Raw genomic sequence first — 27,016 nt, 5'->3', positions numbered from 1 at the left:
CCGGCATTTATTGCCCATCCCTAGTTGCCCTGAGAAGGTGGTGCTGGGCCTTCTTCTTGAACCACTGGGAGCGGGTTTGATACAAACTGAGTGTTTTGCTCGACCACTTCAGAGGGAGGTTAAGGGTCAACCGCGTTGGTGTGGGACTGGAGTCACATATAGGCCCAGACCGGGTAAGGATGGCAGGTTTCCTTCCCTGAAGGACATTAGTGAACCAGTTGGGTTTTTACGACAATCCGACAGTTTCATGGTCACTTTTACTGAGACCAGATTTTTATTTCCAGATTTAAACTGAATAAAAGCATACGGGATTCTGGGCTTTAAAAACAGATGCAGAGAGGACAAAAGCAAGGAGGTTATGCTGAACCTTTATAAATCACTGGTCAGGCCTCAGCTGGAGAATTGTGTCCAATTCTGGGCACCGCACTTTAGGAAGGATGTCAAGGCCTTGGAGAGGGTGCAGAGGAGATTTACTAGAATGGTACCAGGGATGAGGGACTTCCGTTAATGTGGAGAGACTGGAGAAGCTGGGATTGTTCTCCTCAGAGCAGAGAAGGTTAAGGGGAGATTTAATAGAGATGGTCAAAATCATGAAGTGTTTTGATGGAGTAAATAAGGAGAAACTGTTTCCATTGACAGGAGGGTCGGTAACCAGAGGACACAGATTTAAGGTAATTGGCAGAAGAACCAGAGGGGAGATGAGGAGAAATTTTTTAACGCAGCGAGTTGTTCTGATCTGGAATGCGCTGCCTGAAAGGGCGGTGGAAGCAGATTCAATAATAACTTTCAAAAGGGAATTGGAGAAATACTTGAGAGGAAAAAATCACAGAGTTATGGGGAAAGAGCGGGGGAGTGGGATTAATTGGATAGCTCTTTCGAAGAGCCGGTACAGGCACGATGGGCTGAATGGCCTCCTTCTGTGCTGTAAGATTCTACGATTCTATGAATTCAAATTCTCAAACTGCCCATGGTGGGATTTGAACTCACGATCTCTGGATTATTCGGCCAATAACAGGCTTGATGGGCCAGCTGGTCCTTTCCTGCCCGTCATTTCCATGTTTGTCACAAAATCACCACATCACCGGACCCCTTTTCTGGGAGAAATTTCTGGAGAACACGGAACCGAATCACTTGACTCGGCTCAAAGAAGAGAAGCCGACACTTCCCGTTAACATTCACCAGCTGTCGAGACTCGCTGGGATTTTCATAATTGGTGCTCGGATTTAGAAATAATTGGCTGTCAGACTTTTAGCCGAGCGAGTCACACAGACTGTGTTTCTCCAGAAGTAGTGATGTTCCTCCCTTTAAGTCGACAGTTCGAGCAAACCTCACAACACAGGTAGAGAATTCGCTGAGACAAGGATTCCTGGTTAACCACATCCTCCTTCAAACTCATGGACAGTGAGTGAATTTAAAGAGAGCAAAATAGTGAGGTAATCCCATCACTTTATAAATCATTGGTGCGACCGCACGGAGAATAAAGTGTACAGTTCACAGAATACAGTGTACAGTTCATAGAATACTGTGTTCAGCTCTTAGAATACAAAGAACACAAGAACATCAGAAATAGGAGCAGGAGTAGGCCATTCAGCCCCTCGAGCCTCCTCCGCCATTCAATAAGATCATGGCTGATCTTCAACCTCAACTCCACTTTCCTGCCCAATCCCCATATCCTTTGATTCCCCGAGAGTCCAAAAATCTCAGTCTTGAATATTCTCAACGACTCAGTACCACAGTCCTCTGGGGTAGAGAATTCCAAAGATTCACAACCCTCTGAGTGAAGAAATTCCTCCTCATCTCAGTTTTAAATGGCCGACCCCTCATCATGAGCTAATGCCCCCTAGTTCCGGACTCTCCAGCCAGGGGAAACAACCTCTCAGCATCGACCCTGGAAAGCCCCCTCAGAATTTTATATGTTTCAATGAGATCACCTCTCATTCTTCTAAACTCCAGAGAGAATCGGCCCATTCTACTCAATCTCTCCTCATAGGACAACCCTCTCATCCCAGGAATCAATCTAGTGAATCTTCGTTTCACTGCCTCTCAGGCAAGTATATCCTTCTTTAGATAAGGAGACCAAAACTGTACGCAGTTGAGGTGAGGTGAGGTCTCACCAAAGCCCTGTACAATTGTAGTAAGACTTCCTTACTCTTGTACTCCAACTCCCTTGCAATAAAAGCCAACATGCCATTTGCCTTTTGCTTGCTGTTCCGGCATGCAAACGTATTGTGTTTCTTGTACGAGGACATCCAGATCTCTCTGAACACCAACATTTAATAGTTTCCCACCATTTAAAAAGTATTCTGTTTCTCTATTCTTCCAACCAAAGTGAATAATCTCACATTTCCCCACATTATATTTTGTAAGAGGAATACAGTATACAGTTCTTAGAATACCATGTACAGATGTTGGAATACCATGTACAGATGTTGGAATACCATGTACAGATGTTGGAATACCATGTACAGATGTAAGAATACCGTGTACAGTTCTGGTCGTCACAGTATAAAAAGATGTTGCAACAATTGAACGAATACAGAAGTGAACAATCAGAATGATTGAGGGGCTGGAGGGATTGGATTATGAGGAGCAATTATGTAAATTGAGGGAAATTAGGGATGGGCAATAAATGCTGGCCTTGCCAGCGACGCCCACATCCCGTGAACGAATAAAAAAAAAATTGGGAAAGTTCTCACTGGGAAAGAGAAGGTTGAGAGGTGATCTGATTGCTGTGTTCAGGATTCTAAAGGGACTGGATAATGTTTTTTTTAATTCGTTCACGGGATGTGGGCGTCGCTGGCAAGGCCGGCATTTATTGCCCATCCCTAATTGCCCTCGAGAAGGTGGTGGTGAGCCGCCTTCTTGAACCGCTGCAGTCCGTGTGGTGAAGGTTCTCCCACAGTGCTGTTAGGAAGGGAGTTCCAGGATTTTGACCCAGCGACAATGAAGGAACGGCGATATATTTCCAAGTCGGGATGGTGTGTGACTTGGAGGGGAACGTGCAGGTGGTGTTGTTCCCATGCGCCTGCTGCCCTTGTCCTTCTAGGTGGTAGAGGTCGCGGGTTTGGGAGGTGCTGTCGAAGAAGCCTTGGCGAGTTGCTGCAGTGCATCCTGTGGATGGTGCACACTGCAGCCACAGTGCGCTGGTGGATGGGGTGCCAATCAAGTGGGCTGCTTTATCTTGGATGGTGTCAAGCTTCTTGAGTGTTGTTGGAGCTGCACTCATCCAGGCAAGTGGAGAGTATTCCATCACACTCCTGACTTGTGCCTTGTAGATGGTGGAAAGGCTTTGGGGAGTCAGGAGGTGAGTCACTCGCCGCAGAATACCCAGCCTCTGACCTGCTCCCGTAGCCACAGTATTTATATGGCTGGTCCAGTTAAGTTTCTGGTCAATGGTGACCCCCAGGATGTTGATGGTGGGGGATTCGGCGATGGTAATGCCGTTGAATGTCAAGGGGAGGTGGTTAGACTCTCTCTTGTTGGAGATGGTCATTGCCTGGCACTTATCTGGCGCGAATGTTACTTGCCACTTATCAGCCCAAGCCTGGATGTTGTCCAGGTCTTGCTGCATGCGGGCTCGGACTGCTTCATTATCTGAGGGGTTGCGAATGGAACTGAACACTGTGCAGTCATCAGCGAACATCCCCATTTCTGACCTTATGATGGAGGGAAGGTCATTGATGAAGCAGCTGAAGATGGTTGGGCCTAGGACACTGCCCTGAGGAACTCCTGCAGCAATGCCCTGGGGCTGAGATGATTGGCCTCCAACAACCACGACCATCTTCCTTTGTGCTCGGTATGATTCCAGCCATTGGAGAGTTTTCCCCCTGATTCCCATTGACTTCAATTTTACTAGGGCTCCTTGGTGCCACACTCAGTCAAATGCTGCCTTGATGTCAAGGGCAGTCACTCTCACCTCACCTCTGGAATTCAGCTCTTTTGTCCATGATTGGACCAAGGCTGTAATGAGGTCTGGAGCCGAGTGGTCCTGGCGGAACCCAAACTGAGCATCGGTGAGCAGGTTATTGGTGAGTAAGTGCCGCTTGATAGCACTGTCGACGACACCTTCCATCACTTTGCTGATGATTGAGAGTAGACTGATGGGGCGGTAATTGGCCGGATTGGATTTGTCCTGCTTTTTGTGGACAGGACATACCTGGGCAATTTTCCACATTGTCGGGTGGATGCCAGTGTTGTAGCTGTACTGGAACAGCTTGGCTAGAGGCGCAGCTAGTTCTGGAGCACAAGTCTTCAGCACTACAGCTGGGATGTTGTCAGGGCCCATAGCCTTTGCTGTATCCAGTGCACTCAGCCGTTTCTTGATATCACGTGGAGTGAATCGAATTGGCCGAAGACTGGCTTCCGTGATGGTGGGGATATCGGGAGGAGGCTGAGATGGATTATCCACTCGGCACTTCTGGCTGAAGATGGTTGCAAACGCTTCAGCCTTGTCTTTTGCACTCACGTGCTGGACTCCGCCATCATTGAGAATGGGGATGTTTGCAGAGCCTCCTCCTCCCGTTAGTTGTTTAATTGTCCACCACCATTCACGACTGGATGTGGCAGGACTGCAGAGCTTTGATCTGATCCGTTGGTTGTGGAATCACTTAGCTCTGTCTATAGCATGTTGCTTCCGCTGTTTAGCATGCATGTAGTCCTGAGTTGTAGCTTCACCAGGTTGGCACCTCATTTTTAGGTACGCCTGGTGCTGCTCCTGGCATGCTCTTCTACACTCTTCATTGAACCAGGGTTGATCCCCTGGCTTGTTGGTAATGGTAGAGTGAGGAATATGCCAGGCCATGAGGTTACAGATTGTGCTGGAATACAATTCTGCTGCTGCTGATGGCTCACAGCGCCTCATGGATGCCCAGTTTTGAGCTGCTAGATCTGTTCTGAATCTATCCCATTTAGCACGGTGGTAGTGCCACACAACACGTTGGATGGTGTCCTCAGTGCGAAGACGGGATTTCATCTCCACGAGGACTGTGCGGTGGTCACTCCTACCAATACTGTCATGGACAGATGCATTTGCGACAGGTAGATTGGTGAGGACGAGGTCAAGTAAGTCTTTCCCTCGTATTGGTTCGCTCACCACCTGCCGCAGGCCCAGTCTAGCAGCTATGTCCTTCAGGACTCGGCCAGCTCGGTCAGTAGTGGTGCTACCGAGCCACTCTTGGTGATGGACATTGAAGTCCCCCACCCAGAGTACATTTTGTGCCCTTGCTACCCTCAGTGCTTCCTCCAAGTGGTGTTCAACATGGAGGAGGACTGATTCATCAGCTGAGGGAGGACGGTAGGTGGTAATCAGCAGGAGGTTTCCTTGCCCATGTTTGACCTGATGCCATGAGATTTCATGGGGTCCAGAGTCAATGTTGAGGACTCCCAGGGCCACTCCCTCCTGACTGTATATCACTGTACCGCCACCTCTGGTGGGTCTGTCCTGCCGGTGGGACAGGACATACCCAGGGATGGTGATGGAAGAGTCTGGGACGTTGGCTGAAAGATATGATTCTGTGAGTATGGCTATGTCAGGCTGTTGCTTGACTAGTCTGTGGGACAGCTCTCCCAATTTTGGCACAAGTCCCCAGATGTTAGTAAGGAGGACCTTGCAGGGTCGACTGGGCTTGTTGTTTTGCCGTTGTCGTGTCCGGTGCCTTGTGGTCCGATGCCGGGTGGTCCGTCCGGTTTTATTCTTATTATGACTTTTTGTAGCGAGATTTTACAACTGAGTGGCTTGCTCGGCCATTTCAGAGGGCAATTAAGAATCAACCACATTATTGTGGGTCTGGAGTCACATATAGGCCAGACCGGGTAAGGACAGCAGGCTTCCTTCCCAAAAGGACATTAGTGAACCAGATGGGTTTTTACGACAATCCGGTAGTTTCATGGCCATCATTACTGATACTAGTATTTTAATTCCAGATTTTTATTTAATTAATTGAATTTAAATTCACCAGCTGCCGTGGCGGGATTTGAACTCATGACTCTGGATTTTAGTCCAGGCCTCTGGATTACTAGCCCAGTAACATAACCACTATGCTACCGTACCCTATGTCGACCATGACCAGCTGTTTCACCTTGTCCAGAACAGTAGAACCCGAGGACACGGCCTGCGCTCGAAGGGGGTCAATTCAAAACTCATCTGTGGGAACAATATTTCAGTGAGCGAGTGGTCAATCTGTGGAACAGGTTCCCCAGGGAGACGGTGGGAACAGTTAGTATTGATTCACTCAAATACAAATTACATCGATTTCATTCAGAAATAATATTTTGTGATCCAGTATCTGAGTAATTTGAGACATGACGTGTGGTGAGTGTAACAGGCTCGGGAGGAACAGGGGACTTTGGACCTGTGGTTCCCAAAGCTCTCCCCCACTGGGGGTTTTCCTCACCTCATGTCTGGGTCTGTTGGAGACTCATTGATAGAGATTGATTGCTGTGATTGGTCAATAACTCCATTCCCATTGGATCATGTGATTACCAGGATGGTAGAAGGTGAACGAGATCGACCTCGGGCTTTTCCCCTCCAGTAATTCCTATGGACGGCCATCAAACCAATCCCAGACAAACAGAAATACCACATTCTTCTCCCATCTGGCGTGACTCCGTCACACAGCAGACTCCGCACGGTTACAGACACAAAACAATCCAATCATAATAAAGTCAGTCATTGACCGGGAGCCTGAAATTTACACACAGTCACAAACTGTGACGATGGGGAGGTCACGTCCGGAAATAGAGAAATTGCTGAAGCTTCTAACCGTTCGTTTTTTAACAATGTTTACAAAAGAAATGTGGGGAGAAAGGTCAGAATTGGGGTCCAGTTTAAAGGTGAATGTAGATGGGGAAATGTGGAGAGGACATGTTGGGGAGGTTGTTGAAGCTCAAGGGAGATGAGGCTCCTGGATCTGATACGTTTCATCCCAGGGGTCTGAAGGAATCGACACAAACGATTGAGAGTCTTGTGGATATTTTTCAGAGTTGACGAGACTCGGACCAAATCCCAAAGGATCAGAAAATCCCAAATGTGAGTCCCAGAAAGGGACGAGGGATGAACCATCGAATCACAGACCCACAAGCTTTACTTCCAGTGTTGGGAAAGTGTTTGAAAGTATTGGGAGGGATAATATTAGCGTCATCTTGTGAGACATGAGCTAATTCGAGACAATGGGAGGTGATGCTTGACTTATTGATTGGATTTCTTTGAGGAGATGACAGACCGAGTAGATCGGGGGAGACGGTGGATGTTGTCTACCCAGGTTTCAGGAAGACATTTGACAATGTCCCAAATAATAGGCAACAACATAAGGTCCAAGCCCACGGGACAGATGGGAATGGATTAAACTGGATTGGGATATGATTGGAAGATAATGAGTAGTGGGGGATGGGCAGGTCTCTGATTGGCCGACAGTTACCAGGGGAGTGTCACAAGGTTCAGTGTCGGGCCGCTGTTTATAATTTTTATAAATGATTTCGAGGAAGGAATTGTGTCCAAATTTTCAGACGATACCAACTTGGGAGCAGTGGAAAATGATGAATATCAATGGGAACAAATTCAAAAGGATCTTGACAAGTTCGATCAATGGGCGGAGAAATGGCAAATCCAGTTTAATACAGAGAAATGTAAGGTCATGAGATTGGGCAGAGGGAAGGTTGATGTGGATTATGTGCTAAATGGGAATGTACTTGAGGTGTTGGAGCAGGAGAGAGATCTCGGGGTCTGAGTGGACAGGTCACTGAAACCATCAGCACAATGTTCCCAGGCTGTTAAACAAACAATCAGAATATTGGGGGTCACAGTAAGGGGTTATACTGGTTCAGTGGGTCCGTGAAGCTTTGGGACATCCTGAAGTCCTGAAAGGTGCGAAAGAAATACAAGTCTGTCTGTCTGTCTGTCTTTTCTTTCACAGCCCTGCAAATTTTTCCTTTTCAAGTATTTATCCAATTTCCTTTTGAGAGTTATTATTGAATCTGCTTCCACCGCCCTTTCAGGCAGCACATTCCAGATCAGAACAACTCGCTGCATAAAAAAATTCTCATCTCCCCCTGGCTTTTTTGCCAATTCCCTTAAATCTGTGTCCTCTGGTTACCGACCCTCCCACCACTGGAAACAGTTTCTCCTTATTTACTCCATCAAAACCCATCTTAATATTAAATCTCCCCTTAACCTTCTCTGCTCTGAGGAGAACAATCCCAGCTTCTCCAGTCTCTCCCCACACCTGAAGTCCCTCATCCCCGGTCCCATTCTATCAGAGACGGGGATTTTAACTCAGGAGGCGAGTGTTTGGCCCGTTTTGCTGGGGTTGAATTTCAGCCCCAATTGGGGCTGGTTTCCGATGGTCCTGTTTTCCTGCTCTCGGACACTTTTTAATTCCTCTCTCAGTATTTACCCAGTGACCTTTTCAACACTATAAATGATTCAGTATCGATCAGCACTTGTGGCAAAGCTTCCCACATTCAGATTTCAATCATCAGTGATTTTAATTCTGATTTTAAAATTTTCTTCCTCTTCTTCAAATCCATGGCCTGACCCCTCCCGATCTCTGTAACCCCCTCCAGCCCGACACCCCTCCCTATCTCTGTAACCTCCTCCAAACCTACACCCCTCCCTATCTCTGTAACCTCCTCCAGCCCTACACCCCTCCCGATCTCTGTAACCCCCTCCAGCCCCAAACCCCTCCCTATCTCTGTAACCCCCTCCAGCCCTACACCCCTCCCTATCTCTGTCACCCCCTCCAGCCCTACACCCCTCCCTATCTATGTAACCCCCTCCAGCCCTACACCCCTCCCTATCTCTGTCACCCCCTCCAGCCCTACACCCCTCCCTAACTCTGTAACCCCCTCCAGCCCTACACCCCTCCCTATCTCTGTAACCCCCTCCAGCCCTACACCCCTCCCTATCTCTGTAACCTCCTCCAGCCCTACACCCCTCCCTATCTCTGTAACCCCCTCCAGCCCTACACCCCTCCCTATCTCTGTAACCCCCTCCAGCCCTACACCCCTCCCTATCTCTGTCACCCCCTCCAGCCCTACACCCCTCCCTACCTCTGTAACCCCCTCCAGCCCTACACCCCTCCCTATCTCTGTAACCTCGTCCAGCCCTACAAATCCCTCCCTATCTCTGTAACCCCCTCCAGCCCGACACCCCTCCCTATCTCTGTAACCTCCTCCAGCCCTACACCCCTCCCTATCTCTGTAACCCCCTCCAGTCCTACACCCTTCCCTATCTCTGTAACCTCCTCCAGCCCGACACCCCTCCCTATCTCTGTAACCCCCTCCAGCCCGACACCCCTCCCTATCTCTGTAACCCCCTCCAGCCCCAAACCCCTCCCTATCTCTGTAACCCCCTCCAGCCCTACACCCCTCCCTATCTCTGTCACCCCCTCCAGCCCTACACCCCTCCCTATCTCTGTCACCCCCTCCAGCCCTACACCCCTCCCCATCTCTGTAACCCCCTCCAGCCCTACACCCCTCCCTATCTCTGTAACCTCCTCCAGCCCTACACCCTTCCCTATCTCTGTAACCTCCTCCAGCCCTACACCCCTCCCTATCTCTGTAACCTCCTCCATCCCTACACCCCTCCCTATCTCTGTAACCCCCTCCAGCCCTACACCCCTCCCTATCTCTGTAACCCCCTCCAGCCCTACACCCCTCCCTATCTCTGTCACCCCCTCCAGCCCTACACCCCTCCCTATCTCTGTAACCCCCTCCAGTCCGACACCCCTCCCTATCTCTGTCACCCCCTCCAGCCCTACACCCCTCCCGATCTCTGTAACCCCCTCCAGCCCCAAACCCCTCCCTATCTCTGTAACCCCCTCCAGCCCTACACCCCTCCCTATCTCTGTCACCCCCTCCAGCCCTACACCCCTCCCTATCTATGTAACCCCCTCCAGCCCTACACCCCTCCCTATCTCTGTCACCCCCTCCAGCCCTAATTTAAGGGTTAAGTCATGGCAGGAGATCCCAGCGCCGTGTCATGTTCCTCTTGTGGGATGTGGGAATTCAGGGCTCCTTCCTGTATCCCTGATTCCTTCACCTGCGGGAAGTGTGTCCAGCTGCAGCTATTGTTTGACCGCTTGACGGCTCTGGAGCTGCGGATGGACTCACTTTGGAGCATCCGCGATGCTGAGAAAGTCGTGGATAGCACGTTCAGTGAGTTGGTCACACCGCAGATAAAAATTACTGAGGGAGATAGTGAATGGGTGACCAACAGACAGAGGAAGAGTAGGAAGGCAGTGCAGGGGTCCCCTGCGGTCATCTCCCTCCAAAACAGGTATACCGTTTTGGATACTGTTGGCGGAGATGGCTCACCAGGGGAAGGTGGCAGTGGCCAGGTTCATGGCACCGTGGCTGGCTCTGCTGCACAGGAGGGCAGGAAAAAGAGTGGCAGAGCTATAGTGATAGGGGACTCGATTGTAAGGGGAATAGACAGGCGTTTCTGCGGACGCAACCGAGACTCCAGGATGGTATGTTGCCTCCCTGGTGCAAGGGTCAAGGATGTCTCGGAGCGGCTGCAGGACATTCTGGAGGGGGAGGGTGAACAGCCAGTTGTCGTGGTGCATATAGGCACCAACGATATAGGTAAAAAACAGGATGAGGTCCTACAAGCTGAATTTAGGGAGTTAGGAGTTAAACTAAAGAGTAGGACCTCAAAGGTAGTAATCTCAGGATTGCTACCAGTGCCACGGGCTAGTCAGAGTAGGAATGACAGGATAGCTAAGATGAATACGTGGCTTGAGAGATGGTGCAAGAGGGAGGGATTCAAATTCCTGGGCCATTGGAACCGGTTCTGGGGGAGGTGGGACCAGTACAAATTGGACGGTCTGCATCTGGGCAGGACTGGAACCAATGTCCTAGGGGGAGTGTTTGCTAGTGCTGTTGGGGAGGGTTTAAACTAATGTGGCAGGGGGATGGGAACCGATGCAGGAAGTCAGTGGGAAATAAAGTGGTGACAGAAACAAAAGGCAGTAAGGGAGAGTGTACAGAACATGACCGGACAGATGGTCTGAGAAAGCAGGGCAAAGACCAAGGGAAGACTAGATTAAACTGCATTTATTTCAATGCAAGAAGTCTGATGGGCAAGGCAGATGAACTCAGGGCATGGATGGGTACATGGGACTGGGATGTTATAGCTATTACTGAAACATGGCTAAGGGAGGGGCAGGACTGGCAGCTCAATGTTCCAGGGTACAGATGCTATAGGAAAGATAGAGCAGGAGGTAAGAGAGGAGGGGGAGTTGCGTTCTTGATTAGGGAGAACATCACGGCAGTAGTGAGAGGGGATATATCCGAGGGTTCGCCCACTGAGTCCATATGGGTAGAACTGAAAAATAAGAAGGGAGAGATCACTTTGATAGGATTGTACTACAGACCCCCAAATAGTCAACGGGAAATTGAGGAGCAAATATGTAAGGAGATTACAGACAGCTGCAAGAAAAATAGGGTGGTAATAGTAGGGGACTTTAACTTTCCCAACATTGACTGGGACAGCCATAGCATTAGGGGCTTGGATGGAGAGAAATTTGTTGAGTGTATTCAGGAGGAATTTCTCATTCAGTATGTGGATGGCCCGACTAGAGAGGGGGCAAAACTTGACCTACTCTTGGGAAATAAGGAAGGGCAGGTGACAGAAGTGTTAGTGAGGGATCACTTTGGGACCAGTGATCATAATTCCATTAGTTTTAAGATAGCTATGGAGAAGGATAGGTCTGGCCCAAAAGTTAAAATTCTAAATTGGGGAAAGGCCAATTTTGATGGTATTAGACAGGAACTTTCAGAAGTTGATTGGGAGAGTCTGTTGGCAGGCAAAGGGACGTCTGGTAAGTGGGAGGCTTTCAAAAGTGTGTTAACCAGGGTTCAGTGTAAGCACATTCCTTATAAAGTGAAGGGCAAGGCTGGTAGAAGTAGGGAACCTTGGATGACTCGGGAGATTGAGGCACTAGTCAAAAATAAGAAGGAGGCATATGACATGCATAGGCAGCTGGGATCAAGTGGATCCCTTGAAGAGTATAGAGATTGCCGGAGTAGAGTTAAGAGAGAAATCAGGAGGGCAAAAAGGGGATATGAGATTGCTTTGGCAGATCAGGCAAAGGTGAATCCAAAGAGCTTCTACAAATACATAAAGGGCAAAAGGGTAACTAGGGAGAGAGTAGGGCCTCTTAAGGATCAACAAGGTCATCTATGTGCGGAACCACAAGAGATGGGTGAGATCCTGAATGAATATTTCACATCGGTATTTACGGTTGAGAAAGGCATGGATGTTAGGGAACTTGGGGAAATAAATAGTGATGTCTTGAGGAGTGTACATATTACAGAGAGGGAGGTGCTGGAAGTCTTAACGCGCATCAAGGTAGATAAATCTCCGGGACCTGATGAAATGTATCCCAGGACGTTATGGGAGGTAAGGGAGGAAATTGCGGGTCCCCTAGCAGAGATATTTGAATCATCCACCGCTACAGGTGAGGTGCCTGAAGATTGGAGGGTAGCAAATGTTGTGCCTTTGTTTAAGAAGGGCGGCAGGGAAAAGCCTGGGAACTACAGACCAGTGAGCCTGACATCTGTAGTGGGTAAGTTGTTAGAGGGTATTCTGAGGGACAGAATCTACAGGCATTTGGAGAGGCAGGGACTAATTAGGAACAGTCAGCATGGTTTTGTGAGAGGAAAATCATGTCTCACGAATTTGATTGAGTTTTTTGAAGGGGTAACCAAGAAGATAGATGAGGGCTGTGCAGTAGACGTGGTCTACATGGACTTCAGCAAAGCATTTGACAAGGTACCGCATGGTAGGTTGTTACATAAGGTTAAATCTCATGGGATCCAAGGTGAGGTAGCCAATTGGATACAAAATTGGCTTGACGACAGAAGACAGAGGGTGGTTGTCGAGGGTTGTTTTTCAAACTGGATGCCTGTGTCCAGCGGTGTGCCTCAGGGATCGGTGCTGGGTCCGCTGTTATTTGTTATTTATATTAATGATTTGGATGAGAATTTAGGAGGCATGGTTAGTAAGTTTGCAGATGACACCAAGATTGGTGGCATTGTCGACAGTGAAGAAGGTTATCTAGGATTGCAACGGGATCTTGATAAATTGGGCCAGTGGGCCGATGAATGGCAGATGGAGTTTAATTTAGATAAATGTGAGGTGATGCATTTTGGTAGATCGAATCGGGCCAGGACCTACTCCGTTAATGGTAGGGCGTTGGGGAGAGTTATAGAACAAAGAGATCTAGGAGTACAGGTTCATAGCTCCTTGAAAGTGGAGTCACAGGTGGATAGGGTGGTGAAGAAGGCATTCAGCATGCTTGGTTTCATTGGTCAGAACATTGAATGCAGGAGTTGGGATGTCTTGTTGAAGTTGTACAGGGCATTGGTGAGGCCACACTTGGAGTACTGTGTACAGTTCTGGTCACCCTATTATAGAAAGGATATTATTAAACTAGAAAGAGTGCAGAAAAGATTTACTAGGATGCTACCGGGACTTGATGGTTTGACTTACAGGGAGAGGTTAGACAGACTGGGACTTTATTCCCTGGAGAGTAGGAGGTTAAGGGGTGATCTTATAGAAGTCTATAAAATAATGAGGGGCATAGATAAGGTCGATAGTCAAAATCTTTTCCCAAAGGTAGGGGAGTCTATAACGAGGGGGCACAGATTTAAGGTGAGAGGGGAGAGATACAAAAGGATCCAGAGGGGCAATTTTTTCACTCAAAGGGTGGTGAGTGTCTGGAACGAGCTGCCAGAGGCAGTAGTAGAGGCGGGTACAATTTTGTCTTTTATAAAGCATTTGGACAGTTACATGGGGAAGATGGGTATAGAGGGATATGGGCCAAGTGCAGGCAATTGGGACTAGCTTAGTGGTATAAACTGGGCGACATGGACATGTTGGGCCGAAGGGCCTGTTTCCATGTTGTAACTTCTATGATTCTATGATTCTATGAACCCCCTCCAGCCCGACACCCCTCCCTATCTCTGTAACCCCCTCCAGCCCTACACCCCTCCCTATCTCTGTGACCCGCTCCAGCCCTACAAATCCCTCCCTATCTCTGTAACCCCCTCCAGCCCGACACCCCTCCCTATCTCTGTAACCTCCTCCAGCCCGACACCCCTCCCTATCTCTGTGACCCGCTCCAGCCCTACAAATCCCTCCCTATCTCTGTAACCCCCTCCAGCCCCACACCCCTCCCTATCTCTGTAACCTCCTCCAGCCCGACACCCCTCCCTATCTCTGGAACCCCCTCCAGCCCTACACCCCTCCCTATCTCTGTAACCCACTCGAGCACTACACCCCTCCCTATCTCTGTAACCTCCTCCAGCCTTTGACCCTCCGAGATCTCTGCGCTCCTCCAATTCTGGCCTCTTGTCCATCCCCGATTTCCTTCCTCTGTGATCTTTTGCTTTGTAGCACAAGAAACACTCAAATCAATTAGCAAATTGGCTCTAAAGTGGAATTGGAGACGATGACATTGATCTGGTGCCAGAGATTAATCAAATTGGGGATTAGAGAGCCTGGGGAATATTCTATTTTCAACACCAAGATCGGTGGGAATTAACTGATGCCTTTTGGTCGGGAAGAACTAAATAAACAATCTTATCGGCTCCATCACCGAGACCGCCGACTTCCACCTCCGTAACATTGCCCATCTCGTAAACTTCAGCTCATCCAAAACTCTGCTGCCCGAATCCTAACTCGCACCAAGTCCCGTTCACCCATCACCCCTGGGCTCGCTGACCGACATCGACTCCCGGTCCAGCAACGTCTCGGTTTTAAAATTCTCTTCCTCTTGTTCAAATCCCTCCATGGCCTCGTCCCTCCCCATCTCTGTAACCTCCTCCAGCCCTGCACCCCTCCCTATCTCTGTAACCCCCTCCAGCCCTACACCCCTCCCTATCTCTGTAACCTCCTCCAGCCCTACACCCCTCCCTATCTCTGTAACCTCCTCCAGCCCAACACCCCTCCCTATCTCTGTAACCTCCTCCAGCCCCACACCCCTCCCTATCTCTGGGACCTCCTCCAGCCCTACACCCCTCCCTATCTCTGTAACCTCCTCCAGCCCTACACCCATCCCAATCTCTGTGACCCCCTCCAGCCCTACACCCCTCCCTATCTCTGTAACCTCCTCCAGCCCTACACCCCTCCCTATCTCTGGAACCTCATCCAGCCCTACAACCCTCCGAGATCTCTGCACTCCTCCAATTCTGGCCTCTTGTCCATCCTCCACTCCCTTCGCCCCACCATTGGCGGCCGTGTCTTCAGCTGTCTGGACCCTAAGCTCTGGAATTCCCTCCCTAAACCTCTCCCCCTCTCTCTCCTCCTTTAAGACCTCCTTAAAACCTACCTCTTTGACCAAGCTTTTGGTCACCTGACCTAATATCTCCTTCTTTGGCTCGGTGTCAATTTTTGTCTGATTTACACTCCTGTGAAGCACCTTGGGATGTTTTACTACGTTAAAGGCGCTATATAAATGCAGGTTGTTGTTGTTGTGAGTGGAAAGAAACCCTGAAAATGCAGGAGGGAAAGGGTGAGCCCAGACATTATCCCGTCTCCTTTTCACACACGTTTATCGACCCGCGAACCAAATCGAACTGAAGGTGGACTCTGGGCACGAGGTCAGCGGGAGGTCGAAGGGTGAACGGGCAGAGAACGGGCCGTGTATTAACAAGCAAACGGCAGGCAGTCCTGCTTCTGTCCACAGCCCCACTCCTCAATGCTGACCCACAGGGGAATAAACCCAGCAACAAAGGATCATCACTCCTTTAAAGTGGAAACCTGGCCCGGTTTAAAGAGGAAGCTCATCTCATTTACATTTTAAACACAATCCACTGAAATGGAAAGTGGATTTAATTCATCCCATTTCATTTTGACTCAAACATTCAGTTTGTGAATTAATGGGATTGAGTTTCTGCTTTTTGTTGGGAAGTGTTGTGAGATTGAATCAGTCCCTCCTCCGATCTCCCATCTCCTTTGTTAAACAGTGTTAGTGACCGACTGCTTCTCATCTCCTTTCTGTGTGAGTGAGTGAGCTGGACGTGTATTGAAGGGGAGGAGAGACAGGGACAGGGTGACAGGGAGATAACTCGACCTTCCAACTCCTGCCTGGACTGAGCCTTCGACACAACAGTCAGGGTTTCTGTTGGGAAAAGCTGTCTGTTTAGAGAAGGTTGTGAGAGGGAGGGAAAAATATAACTGGGGGAGTGAGTCTAACAACAGGCCCCACAGTGTGTCCCTCAGTCCAGGGGGAGTGAACAATATAACTGGGGGAGTGAGTCTAACAACAGGCCCCACAGTGTGTCCCTCAGTCCAGGGGGAGTGAACAATATAACTGGGGGAGTGAGTCTAACAACAGGCCCCACAGTGTGTCCCTCAGTCCAGGGGGAGTGAACAATATAACTGGGGGAGTGAGTCTAACAACAGGCCCCACAGTGTGTCCCTCAGTCCAGGGGGAGTGAACAATATAACTGGGGGAGTGAGTCTAACAACAGGCCCCACAGTGTGTCCCTCAGTCCAGGGGGAGGGAAAAATATAACTGGGGGAGTGAGTCTAACAACAGGCCCCACAGTGTGTCCCTCAGTCCAGGGGGAGTGAACAATATAACTGGGGGAGTGAGTCTAACAACAGGCCCCACAGTGTGTCCCTCAGTCCAGGGGGAGGGAAAAATATAACTGGGGGAGTGAGTCTAACAACAGGGCCCACAGTGTGTCCCTCAGTCCAGGGGGAGTGAACAATATAACTGGGGGAGTGAGTCTAACAACAGGGCCCACAGTGTGTCCCTCAGTCCAGGGGGAGTGAACAATATAACTGGGGGAGTGAGTCTAACAACAGGCCCCACAGTGTGTCCCTCAGTCCAGGGGGAGTGAACAATATAACTGGGGGAGTGAGTCTAACAACAGGCCCCACAATGTGTCCCTCAGTCCATAGAATCACAGAGTCATGCAGCACAAAATGAGGCCATTCGGCCCATCGTGCCTGTGCCGGCTCTTTGAAAGATCTATCCAATTAGTCCCACTCCCCCTGCTCTTTCCCCATAACCCTGCAAGTTTTCCCTTTTCACGTATTGATCCAATTCCCTTTTGAAAGTTATTATTGAATCTGCTTCCACTGCCGCATTCCAGATCAGAACAACTCGCTGCGTAAAAAAATTCTCCTTATCTCCGATCTGGATTTTTCACCAATTCCCATAAATCTGTGTCCTCTGGTTACCGACCCTCCTGCCACTGGAAACAGTTTCTCCTTATTTACTCCATCAAAACCCTTTCCGGGGGCAGGGGTTTCTGGGGAAGGGCGAAATACTGCAGTGGTCTTTGGGAGGGGGTCGGGGGTGAGTCAGGGTGGGTCTGGTGGGGTTTGATGGGAGGACAGTAGGTTGGGGTGGGTCTGGTGGGGTTCAGTGCGGGGGGTCCTCTGATGCGGGGTCCGGGAGGGTCAGATATCAATGGTTCAGGGAAGGTCTCCAAAAATTATACTCAAACTGATCTTTTTTTAATTATTCGTTCATGGGATGTGGGCGTCGCTGGCGAGGCCGGCATTTATTGCCCATCCCTAATTGCCCTTGAGAAGGTGGTGGTGAGCCGCCTTCTTGAACCGCTGCAGTCCGTGTGGTGAAGGTTCTCCCACAGTGCTGTTAGGAAGGGAGTTCCAGGATTTTGACCCAGCGACGATGAAGGAACGGCGATATATTTCCAAGTCGGGATGGTGTGTGACTTGGAGGGGAACATGCAGGTGGTGTTGTTCCCATGTGCCTGCTGTTCTTGTCCTTCTAGGTGGTGGAGGTCGCGGGTTTGGGAGGTGCTGTCGAAGAAGCCTTGGCGAGTTGCTGCAGTGCATCCTGTGGATGGTACATACTGCAGCCACGGTGCGCCGGTGGTGAAGGGAGTGAATGTTTAGGGTGGTGGATAGGGTGCCAATCAAGCGGGCTGCTTTGTCCTGGATGGTGTCGAGCTTCTTAAGTGTTGTTGGAGCTGCACTCATCCAGGCAAGTGGAGAGTATTCCATCACACTCCTGACTTGTGCTTTGTAGATGGTGGAAAGGCTTTGGGGAGTCAGGAGGTGAGTCACTCGCCACAGAATACCCAGCCTCTGACCTGCTCTAGTAGCCACAGTATTTATATGGCTGGTCCAGTTAAGTTTCTAGTCAATGGTGACCCCCAGGATGTTGATGGTGGGGGATTCGGCGATGTTAATGCCGTTGAATGTCAAGGGGATGTGGTTAGACTCTCTCTTGTTGGAGATGGTCATTGCCTGGCACTTGTCTGGCGCGAATGTTACTTGCCACTTATGAGCCCAAGCCTGGATGTTGTCCAGGTCTTGCTGCATGCGGGCACGGACTGCTCGGACTGAAACATGGGCACACTGACAGTGCACCTTCGGGGCTTAATGGGTCAAATTATGAGGACAGGTTGCATGAACCAGGCTTGTATTCCCTCAAGTTTAGAAGATTGAGGGGAGATCTGATCGAGGTGTTTAAAATGATAAAGGGAATCGATAGGGTAGATAGAGAGAAACTATTTCCTCTGGTGGGCGAGTCCAGAACAAGGGGGAATAATCTTAAAATTAGAGCTCGGCCGTTCAGGGGTGATGTCAGGAAGCATTTCTTCACACAAAGGGGAGTGGAAATCTGGAACTCTCTCCCCCAAAAGGCTGTGGATGCTGGGGGTCAATTGGAGCTTTCAAGACTGAGATCGATAGATTTTTGTTGGGTATCGAGGGATACGGAGCAAAGGCGGGTAAATAGGGTTAAGATACAATTGAATGGTGGAACAGGCTCGAGGGGCTGAATGGCCTCCTGCTGTTCCGATGTCCCCGACAGTGTTTGCTTCACTCACCAATACTCCCCTCCCGTATCCTCACACTGTCCCCTCAGTATTTCAATCAAACCTCAACCATGTTTTGTTCTCTGGAGAAGCAACTTTACATCAATTATGAACAGACTTTCCGGGGAGAGAAGGTGAGCGATATAATCAGTAACAAGGCCATGGATTCAGTTGGTCAGCTGACATTGAACATCATGTCCTGGAGATGCTGAAATATTGATCGTAACCCCTTCATTCTGCTGTCGAGAGACTTTGGTAAAATTAGTGATATTGCGGGAAGTGGAGCCCAGAATGTGAGTCAGACTGGGTGAAACCGCGGCCTTTGATATAAATATAGCCCATTATCTGAACTCGAACCTGAGCTCCCACACTTTAGAGAAACACGTCCATCATTGGCTCTTTGTTCAGTCTGATTTTACAGCTCACAGGAAAAGATTTAAAAAATGCAGAGATTTAAAAACCTGGGCCCCGATATTAAAGGGCCTCTCGGCCCCCAGACTGGAGTCACAAATAGGCCCAGACCGGGTAAGGACGGCAGGTTTCCTTCCCTCAAGGACATTAATGAACCAGTTGGGTTTTTACGACAATCCGACAGTTTCATGGTCACTTTTACTGAGACCAGATTTTTATTTCCAGATTTTTAAAACTGAACTCAAATTCTCAAACTGTCCTGGTGGGATTTGAAGTTACATTCTCTGATTCCTCGTCCTGTAACAGAACCTCGACACCACTGGATCCAAACATTATATCACCACAACAACAACCTGCATTTATATAGTGCCTTTAATGGAGTAAAACTTCCCAAAGCCCTCCACAGGAGCGATTATCAAACAAAAATTGACACCCATGTCATAGAAGGAGATATTCGGACAGGTGACCAAAAGCTTGGTCAAAGAGGTAAGTTTTGAGGAGTGTCTTAAAGGAGGAGAGAGAGGTGGAGAGACGGAGAGGTCGAGGGAGGGAATTCCAGAGCTCAGGGCCCAGGCAGCTGAAGGCACGGCCGCCAATGGGGGAGTGAAGAAAATTGGGGATGGACAAAAGGCCAGAATTGGAGGAGCGCAGAGATCTCGGAGGGTTGTCGGGTTGGGGGAGGTTAAAGAGATCTCGGAGGGTTGTAGGGTTGGGGGAGGTTACAGAGATCTCGGAGGGTTGTAGGGTTGGGGGAGGTTACAGAGATCTCGGAGGGTTGTAGGGTTGGGGGAGGTTACAGAGATCTCGGAGGGTTGTAGGGTTGGGGGAGGTTACAGAGATCTCGGAGGGTTGTAGGGTTGACGAGGTTACAGAGATCTCGGAGGGTTGTAGGGTTGGGGAGGTTACAGAGATCTCGGAGGGTTGTAGGGTTGATGAGGTTACAGAGATCTCGGAAGGTTGTAGGGTTGGGGGAGGTTACAGAGATCTCGGAGGGTTGTAGGGTTGGGGGAGGTTACAGAGATCTCGGAGGGTTGTAGGGTTGACGAGGTTACAGAGATCTCGGAGGGTTGTAGGGTTGACGAGGTTACAGAGATCTCGGAGGGTTGTAGGGTTGGGGGAGGTTACAGAGATCTCGGAGGGTTGTAGGGTTGACGAGGTTACAGAGATCTCGGAGGGTTGTAGGGTTGACGAGGTTACAGAGATCTCGGAGGGTTGTAGGGTTGACGAGGTTACAGAGATCTCGGAGGGTTGTAGGGTTGATGAGGTTACAGAGATCTCGGAGGGTTGTAGGGTTGATGAGGTTACAGAGATCTCGGAGGGTTGTAGGGTTGGGGGGAGGTTACAGAGATCTCGGAGGGTTGTAGGGTTGACGAGGTTACAGAGCTAGGGAGGGGAGAGGCCATGGAGGGATTTGAACACGAGGATGAGAATTTTAAAATCTGCAGCATCTGTGCAGGAATTGCTGTCTTTGCACCAACTCTACAGCCAGAGTCTGAATCCATTCTCACCCTGCAGTCTTTCCGTCTCACTCACCCACTCACATTGAATACTGAATCAGAGAACAGAATCAGAGAACAGAAGTTCAGGAGAGGGAACAGATTGGGAGAGAAGGAGCGAGGACACGAGTAAAAAACACAGTTACAGAATAAAAAATATACAAACTACGAGATACCGGCCGAACAACAAGGCTCCGTTTCTCAGGCGTAAACCGGCCAACTAAGGTCCCAATATGGCGGCAGGAAGTTAATATTTATCCTCAAACAACATCATTAAATCAGATTATCGGGTCATTTCTCACATTGCTGTTTGTGGGATCTTGCTGTGCACAAATTGGCTGCTGCATTTCCAACATGACAACAGTGACTAAACTTCAAAATGTACCTCATTGGCTGTAAAGCGATTTGGGACGTCCTGAGGATGTGAAAGGCGCTATAGAAATGGAAGATCTTTGTTTCTTTCTTCACAGCCAATGAAGGACTTTTTTTGACCAGATCATCTGTTTTTGATGTTGGTTGAGGGATAAATATTGCCCAGGACACCGGGGAGAACTCCCCTACTCTTCCTCAAAATAGTAACCCTGGGATCGTTCACGCCCACCCGAGAGGGCAGATGGGATCTGGGTTTAACGTCTCATCCAAAAGACGGCACCTCCGACAGTGCAGCACTCGCTCAGTACTGACCCTCCAACAGTGCAGCACTCCCTCAGTACTGACCCTCCGACAGTGCAGCACTCCCTCACTACTGACCCTCCGACAGTGCAGCACTCCCTCACTACTGACCCTCCGACAGTGCAGCACTCCCTCAGTACTGACCCTCCGACAGTGCAGCACTCCCTCAGTACTGACTCTCCGACAGTGCAATACTCCCTCAGTACTGACCCTCCGACAGTGCAATACTCCGGGTGGGAGGAGGCTCGTGTGGAGCATAAACACCAGTATCGACCAGTTGGGCCGAATGGCCTGTTTCTGTGCTGTACATTCTCTGTAATTCTATGTAATGACTCACTTTGATAAAGGCCATTCAGTGACCGTCCATTCCCAGCGTGACACACAACAGAGACTGGGTGTGAAAGGCTTCTACTCACCAGCGTGCAGTACATCTCCGGGGTCTCTCCACACGTACTGTTGGGGGGATCCAACCTCACCCTCAGGAACCTGCTGACCAGCTCCGCCTCGGGCTGGCAGGCCATGTAATCCCAACTCCTCCCCTGGTCCCAGTGAATCTGAGTCTTACACAGGTCATAGTGACCCCAGGACGGGAAGTGCTGTGTGGAGACAGACAGGGCTGTCCAAAGGGCCTGAAGGGGCAACAAACCGGACAGACGCATCGTTCCGACTGGACCCCGCTCAGAGAGGGGGTGATCTCGGTCTGTCTGGGGGTGATTCAGGGGGTCTCCACTCCGAGGTCTGGTGTGAACGTTCTGTGACGATCCGACTTTGACTGGACACTGATTCCAGATGTTTTTCCCCAGCGGTGTTTGCAGATATTCCAGGTGTTGGGGTTCCAGCTGTTTTTCCCAGCTGTGTTTGCGAACGTGTCAGGTGTTAGGATTCCAGCTGTTTTTTCCACAGCGGTGTTTGCAGATGTTCCAGGTGTTGGGGTTCCAGCTGTTTTTCCCAGCTGTGTTTGCGAACGTGTCAGGTGTTAGGATTCCAGCTGTTTTTCCACAGCGGTGTTTGCAGATGTTCCAGGTGTCAGGATTCCAGCTGTTTTTCCACAGCGGTGTTTGCAGATGTTCCAGGTGTCAGGATTCCAGCTGTTTTTCCACAGCGGTGTTTGCAGATGTTCCAGGTGTCAGGATTCCAGCTGTTTTTCCACAGCGGTGTTTGCAGATATTCTAGGTGTTGGGATTCCAGCTGTTTTTCCACAGCTGTGTTTGCAGATGTTCCAGGTGTTTGAATTCCAGCTGTTTTCCCCCAGCTGTTCTCTGTGTCAGACAGTTGTCCTTATTCGCTGATCAGTCAGTACTGGGACCCAATGTGATGACTGTGTCCTGACAAGACTCTCTCTCCCATTGATCATCTCCTCCTTCTGACATCAGCTCCCTGTTGGGAGAGAAATAAAATCAATGGATTTTGGACCAGGTTCTGCTCCTGACCTTCGAGCCCAATCCTCAGACTCACACTGCCCATTAACAGCCAATCCCCGCACTCTGACTAATCCAATCCGAGTGCCTGGATTTGAGATTTTATCTCGATTTCGATGAGATGAAGATTTCAACTCAACTCCCAGGATTCTGATCGAGATAAAAATAAATCTTGTAAAGGGATTTTCCCGTTAAATCTCGGCCACTATTGAAAAGCTCACTGATTAAATAGAACACACTGGAGTTTGAGGGATTAAGGATATTATTCATTATCTGATTATAAACACACTGATTTACTGCAACATTCAGAAATTACAGACAATCAAAAGATCCTTTCAGACAACACCAGGTCCAGACTCTGGATCCCTGATCATCAGGACCACACTGCCCAGAATCAATCGTTACCGCCTTTTATTCGTTTTAATATAAACCAATAACTGCAGACACTGAGAACCAGTGAGTGTGACGGAGCCGGGTCACCTATTGGCTGGAGTGAGGATTAAAGTGAAACAGCTTTGTTTAATTTTAAAATGTGAGAGTCTCCAGCCCTTCAATTCAATGACAAGGAATCGAGGTTCCCACTCAAACACTTTCTATTGGCTCTCTCTGTGGAGGACTTTGTTTGAGCAGCTTTGGGCCTTTCACATCCTCAGGACGTCCCAAAGCGTTTACAGCCAATGAAATACTTTATTGAAGTGTAGTCACTGTTGTAATGTGGGAAACGCGGCAGCCAATTTGTGCACAGCAAGATCCCACAAACAGCAATGAGATAAATGACCAGATAATCTGTTTCTTCACAATGTTGGTTGAGGGATAAATATTGGCCAGGACACCGGGGAGAACTCCCCTGCTCTCTTAAAAATAGTGCCATGGAATCATCGATATCAACCTGAGAGGGCAGACGGGGTCCTCGGTTTAACATCTCATCCGAAAAACGGCACCTCCAACAGTGCAGCACTCCCTCAGGACTGACCCTCCGACAGTGCAGCACTCCCTCAGTACTGACCCTCCGACTGTGCAGCACTCCCTCAGTGCTGACCCTCCGACTGTGCAGCACTCCCTCAGTGCTGACCCTCCAACTGTGCAGCACTCCCTCAGTGCTGACCCTCCGACAGTGCAGCACTCCCTCAGTGCTGACCCTCCGACAGTGCAGCACTCCCTCAGTACTGACCCTCCGACAGTCCAGCACTCCCTCAGTACTGACCTCCGACAGTGCAGCACTCCCTCAGTACTGACCCTCCGACAGTCCAGCACTCCTCAGTACTGACCCTCCGACAGTGCAGCACTCCCTCAGTACTGCACCGGGAGTGTCGGCCTGGTTTAAGTGCTCGAGTCTCTGGAGTGGGACTTGAGTCAGCACCTTCAGGAGAGGTGAGGAGGAGCTGCAAAAGCAAAAATATTCCCTCCCTCCATCATCTCACCTCAATCTCAGCAGCTCCTCACACGGGAAAAGTGAAATTATTCTCATTCTCTTTTAAAAGTGGCCCCAATAAAAACTCACAAACTCTGGGTTTGATGTCCCTCCCGTGGACCATTTTACGACACAATGTGTTACTCTGGACTCTGACTGATATACAGACTTATAACTGGGATATTTATAACCCATTTTCTATAATAAATACTACGGCCTTTTATAAGCTGCTACACTGTGAGCAGAAATAGTCTCCGAACGTCACCCTTCCTCCCCCGGAATGCTGTTCCCCTTCAGCTCGATCCTCACAATCCACACTCATCTTCTGGCTCCTACGTCACACCACCTGCTCGTAGGGTTTGTGAATCTTTAGAATTCTCTACCCAGAGGGCTGTGGATGCTCAGTCGTGAGAATATTCAAGACTGAGATCGATAGATTTTTGGACACTGAGGGAATCAAGGGATATGGGGATTGGGCGGGAAAGTGGAGTTGAGGTCGAAGATCAGCCATGATCTGATTGAATGGTGGGCAGGCTCGAGGGGCCGAATGGCCTATTCCTGCTCCTATTTCTTGTGTTATGTTCTTATGTGACCCCAACAACAACTTGCATTTATATAGCGCCTTTAACGTAGTAAAACATCCCAAGGAACTTCACAGGAGCGATTATCAAATAAAATTTGACACCGAGCCACATAAGGAGATATTAGGACAGGTGACCAAAAGCTTGGTCAAAGAGGTTGGTTTTCAGGAGGAGAGAGAGGGGGAGAGAGAGGGGGAGAGGCAGAGAGGTTTAGGGAGGGAATTCCGGAGCTTAGGGTCTGGGCAGCTGAAGGCACGGCCGCCAATGGAGGGGTGAAGGGAGTGGGGGATGGACAAGAGGCCAGAGTTGGAGGAACGCGGAGATCTCGGAGGGTGGGAGGGCTGGAGGGTCTCACAGTCGGACATCACTAGAGTTTGATGAGGTTTTGACATATTTGGCCTAGTTTCGGAGATTTGTTTCAGTGATCACATTATCTTCACAAGCTGCAGATCAATAGGAATAATTACACCTCGATAACAGGCGAGTTGGGGTGAATTTATTGGCAGCTCAGAGCTGAGGGGAGTGTGAATCTTGCCCAGTGGCTGGTTCGGGGATGTGGGCTGGTTTGATGCCTCGCTCTGGAAACTCTGCTGTGATTTAGAAATGAAATGAAATGTTGTGAGAAGTGAATCTGATCCCAGACAGGAGCATTAAACACACGGCGGGGGAAACAGGACAAGTTCAGCACCGGCCGCCAATCAAAAACTCATTTCATCAACGCTGATTTAAGGCTCATCCAATCCCATTGTTTGTGTGTTCAGGATTATTTCTTTATTAACCATTAAATAAAGAAAACTCCTTCTGCATCTCGAATCGTTTATAAAGTCAGACAATGTGGAAGGAGTGAGTTGGGGGAGACGCTCAGTGAAAGGAAATTGTCCCCAAAACTGGGGGTGGTCCAGGGTGTGAGACTGGGCCGGACCGGCAGGGGGCCCTGTTCCAGCCCGGGGGAAATGGGAATCAGAGTTTGTGGGTGTTGGAGATTGTCAGATTGCAGGAAGCAGCATATCCCACCCTGGACCGTACACAGAGCCCGTACACCGCGCACAGAGCCCGTACACCGCGCACAGAGCCCGTACACCGCGCACAGAGCCCGCACACCGCGCACAGAGCCCGTACAGTGTACACAGAGCCCCGCACACCGTGCACAGAGCCCGTACACTGCGCGCAGAGCCCGTACACCGCGCGCAGAGCCCGTACACCGCGCGCAGAGCCCCGTACACCGCGCGCAGAGCCCCGTACACCGCGCGCAGAGCCCCGTACACCGCGCGCAGAGCCCCGTACACCGCGCGCAGAGCCCCGTACACCGCGCGCAGAGCCCGCACACCGCGCGCAGAGCCCCGTACACCGCGCGCAGAGCCCCGTACACCGCGCGCAGAGCCCCGTACACCGCGCGCAGAGCCCTATACACTGTACACAGAGCCTGTACACTGTACACAGAGCCTGTACACCGTACACAGAGCCCTATACACTGTACACAGAGCCTGTACACTGTACACAGAGCCTGTACACCGTACACAGAGCCCTATACACTGTACACAGAGCCTGTACACCGTACACAGAGCCCTATACACTGCACACAGAGCCTGTACACTGCACACAGAGCCCTATGCACTGTACAGAGCCCTATACACTGTGCACAGAGCCTGTACACTGCACACAGAGCCCTATACACTGTACACAGAGCCCTATACACTGTACACAGAGCCTGTACACTGTACACAGAGCTGTACACCGTACACAGAGCCCTATACACTGTACACAGAGCCTGTACACCGTACACAGAGCCCTATACACTGCACACAGAGCCTGTACACTGCACACAGAGCCCTATGCACTGTACAGAGCCCTATACACTGTGCACAGAGCCTGTACACTGCACACAGAGCCCTATACACTGTACACAGAGCCCTATACACTGTACACAGAGCCTGTACACTGTACACAGAGCCTGTACACTGTACACAGAGCCTGTACACTGTACACAGAGCCCTATACACTGCACACAGAGCCTGTACACCGTACACAGAGCCTATACACTGCACACAGAGCCTGTACACTGCACACAGAGCCCTATGCACTGTACAGAGCCCTATACACTGTACAGAGCCCTATACACTGTGCACAGAGCCTGTACACTGCACACAGAGCCCTATACACTGTACACAGAGCCCTATACACTGTACACAGAGCCCTATACAATGTACACAGACCCTCCTATAA

General features: G+C 49.8%; 1 protein-coding gene across 1 annotated transcript in view; it reads right to left on the bottom strand.

Moving 5' to 3' along the window:
- Positions 1 to 22,042, bottom strand: part of LOC137309797 (netrin-G1-like) — a 53,445-nt gene extending 31,403 nt beyond the window's left edge. The window contains exon 1 of the mRNA XM_067977830.1: positions 21,800 to 22,042. Within this exon, the coding sequence (XP_067833931.1) occupies positions 21,800 to 22,042 (243 nt within the window). The remainder of the gene's footprint in view (positions 1 to 21,799) is intronic.
- Between the last annotated feature and the right edge of the window lie 4,974 nt (positions 22,043 to 27,016).

The sequence above is a fragment of the Heptranchias perlo genome, unplaced genomic scaffold (assembly GCF_035084215.1).
Source record: "Heptranchias perlo isolate sHepPer1 unplaced genomic scaffold, sHepPer1.hap1 HAP1_SCAFFOLD_180, whole genome shotgun sequence".
Classification (NCBI taxonomy): Eukaryota; Metazoa; Chordata; class Chondrichthyes; order Hexanchiformes; family Hexanchidae; genus Heptranchias; species Heptranchias perlo.
This window is presented reverse-complemented; position numbering and strand designations above follow the sequence as displayed.